The 3108-nt window shown below is 45.5% G+C and overlaps 1 protein-coding gene across 1 annotated transcript; it reads right to left on the bottom strand.

Annotated features, from left to right (window-relative positions):
* Positions 1-1119: 1119 nt before the first annotated feature.
* Positions 1120-2543, bottom strand: LOC6573721 (protein amalgam). The gene has a single exon (XM_001999744.4). The coding sequence runs from the start codon at positions 2399-2401 to the stop codon at positions 1418-1420; it is 984 nt and encodes a 327-aa protein (XP_001999780.2). The 5' UTR covers positions 2402-2543; the 3' UTR covers positions 1120-1417.
* Positions 2544-3108: the final 565 nt, after the last annotated feature.

Raw genomic sequence — 3108 nt, 5'->3', positions numbered from 1 at the left:
CAACATATAGTATGTATGTGCGTATATATGCATATACATATATACTACTATGGTATATATTATATTTATTCCTACTCGTCTGTGGCTTTTGGCAAGTTTTTGGGCCAAAAAAGCGGCAACAGAGACGACGACGACGACTCTTTGGGTCTGACTTTACAAATGCCTCGCATTTTTCTCAATTACAATGAACAACTCACTTGTGTGAGTGTGTGTGCTTGGGTGAGTGTGTGTGCGTTTGGGTATCAAGAGGTGAACTAAAGTCCATTTTTAACCATGATTGTAGAGTTAAATGTTTTGGCAGTTTGAACAGCTCCAGTCAGCTCAACATAAATGCCAACTCTCGTGTCTCCCTCTATGTCTGCCCCTCTCTCTCTCTCTCTCTCACTCTCTCTCTCACTCTCTAGTTTGAGCGTAGTTAGAAATTTTAGTTATTATTTAAATTGATTACAACTGATATGCCCTCACAAGTGTCCGAATAATGGTAAGAAGATAAAATATATTTAAATATTAATATATAAATATTATATCTGGGCTAAAGGCTTTTCATTCCCTAAAACTAATCTGGCTTTTTCTTCTCATATTCTCATGATATATCTGTTTATTCTGATTCCTCCAATTGATCAATTATTGTCTAAATAAATTCCTCGTTTTGCTTAAAAAAGATCCATCAGAAATGTAGCTCTCGATTATCTAAATTACATAGTTTAATCAGTCCATTGTAAATCCTTCAATTTAAAACATATAATATATAAATTATAATATATAAATTATATAAAAATGTAGCTCTTAGCTCCACTCTCCTTCTCAATCAATCAACCATATTCAAGAGTTATTCCTTATCTACCATATCAAGTATTACAGACACCTTTCTCAACAAATATGATTTTGAATTTTGAATTTTCAAAGAACCATTATGAAACCACATAGACAAATAAATACGTGATAACAGTCTATGTCAACTCCCTTCAATATCGAAGTGCAAGTTCGCTTATCTTTACGACAACAGAGTAAACAGCCCTCCAAGACAGGCGACACGACGATATAGAAATAAGAAACAACAACAAGGGAGCGCATAATCTCGATTCGAACAGGAAAGAAGTACATATATGTGTTTATATATATTATTTATGAATTTATGTTTATTTGTATGTGGAAGCGCGACCCAGGCCTGAGAGGCAGATAGGCAGCGAGTTCTCAAGGCACAAACATTCAAACGGAATCAGAGTTAATTGAAAGAATCATTAATAATACGACTGGAAGCTCTTGTCAGACAATTACGTATATATACTCTATATGCATGTGTATATCGTATATAAGACATAATACCAAACAATTGCCGAAAAAATTAAAGTAGAAATTCAAGTCTTTTGTGTGCGTGTATGCATGTGTGTGTGTGTGTGGGAATCTCCGGATGGGCCTACGACGCGGGCATGGGCACGACGACCTGGAAGAGATGCAGTCGGGCATCGGCGTGGCCCAGCTTGTTGGTGGCATTGCAGTAGAAGTCGCCGTAGTCCTCCTCCGAGACGCTGTCAATGCGGAGCACCGAGGTGGTTGTCTCCGATGAGGAGGCGGTGTTGGAGATCTCGTAGTTCCGGCTAGACTGCAGCTGTACGCCCTTCCTGAACCACACCACAGTCGGTGCCGGGTAGCCCTGGACGCTGCATTCCAAGTTCGCCGTGTGGTAGAGCATCTGCGCCACCTTGGGCCGGTGCACGGCTATCTGGGGCCGGAACTCCACCTCGACGCGGATCAAGCGCTTGTCCGGCTGACCCTCTCCGTTTTGGGCAATGCAAAAGTAGCCCCCGCGATCCATACGATTCACCTCCTTTATTCTGAGTGTGGGTTCGTTCAGCACATGACCACCGCCAGGCAATAAAGCGTGTTGCTCGCGTGCCCACGAAATGGTGGGCTTGGGGAAGCCATCAGCATGACAGGTCACCTCTAGGCTATGTCCCTCAGTCACCGTAGTGCTCTTCGGCGTCGACTCAGCGATAACGGGCGGCGTTTTGATTAGCAAATTGAGCTTCTTCGTTACCTTTGCAGTGGACGAGACGATCACCTGGCACTCGTACGGACCTTTATCGTTCGCCTCGATCTGGCGTATGCGGAAGCTGTAGACGGCGCTATCCTGGTCGGGATTCTCGTGCACGGTGATATTGTAACGCTGATCCGGCAGGCTGAGCATATTGCGCATGCTGAGCACCACGGCCGAGTTGGGCTCCGACTTGGCCCAGCTGACGGTCATTTGGCCCACATGCTCCACGGTGCAGTTGAACTCAACGGTGTCGCCCACCCGGGCCACCACATCCGGACTGATGTGGCTGATAACTGGCTGAGCGCTTGCGCTGGCCCACGAGATGCACCACAGCCATGCGAATAGATAAAAGCGGTTCAGCATTTCGGCTGCTGATAATGTGCCAAAAGGTTCGATTTGCTCGAGAGTTCAATGCGCTGCTTGCCGATTGCCGATTGCTGACTGCGCCGTTGTTGTGTAACAGTTGTTTGCTTCACGTTCGCCGAGCGACTGACTCGTCTTCGGCTCGGGCTTCGGCTGCGAGCTCTGAGCGCCGCTCAAAACTGCAGGCGCTGCCTGCGTCAACGTCGACGTCAGCGGTTGACGTTGACGTTGACCGATCGCTTGTTATTGTTATCTCCGCTTAAAGAACACACCAAATCGCTGCACGAGCTCACGATCCTATCTCCGCTTTGCTTTTATTTACTTTCACGCTATGTTTTCGTTGTTATGCGTGCATGTATGTATTGGTGTATATTTGTTGTGTTTATTAGCTGAGTTGTTGCTATTGCTGGGCAGTTCACTTATCAATGACTTTAACTTTGCCTCTGCACTCTTCGTCATAAATTGATTTGTTTTGCTCGACTGCTGGCGGCAGCGACGTCGACAGCGACGTCAGCGGCAACGGCGAAAGCGAAAACGTGCCGAAATCGCCTCGAAGAATCGCGGTTCGCGAGCAACTGGATAAAACTGACGGCAAATTTTGAATTTGTGACGCCATTTGCCCCTGAAAAACGTTTAGAAGTTCGTGGAAAGGTGCTGCACGCACGCACACAAACACACACACGCATACACTTATATGATGATTTATG

The sequence above is a fragment of the Drosophila mojavensis genome, unplaced genomic scaffold (assembly GCF_018153725.1).
Source record: "Drosophila mojavensis isolate 15081-1352.22 unplaced genomic scaffold, ASM1815372v1 contig_16, whole genome shotgun sequence".
Lineage (NCBI taxonomy): Eukaryota > Metazoa > Arthropoda > Insecta > Diptera > Drosophilidae > Drosophila > Drosophila mojavensis.
Note: the sequence above shows the minus strand (reverse complement) of the source record. Positions and strands in the feature narration are given on the sequence as shown.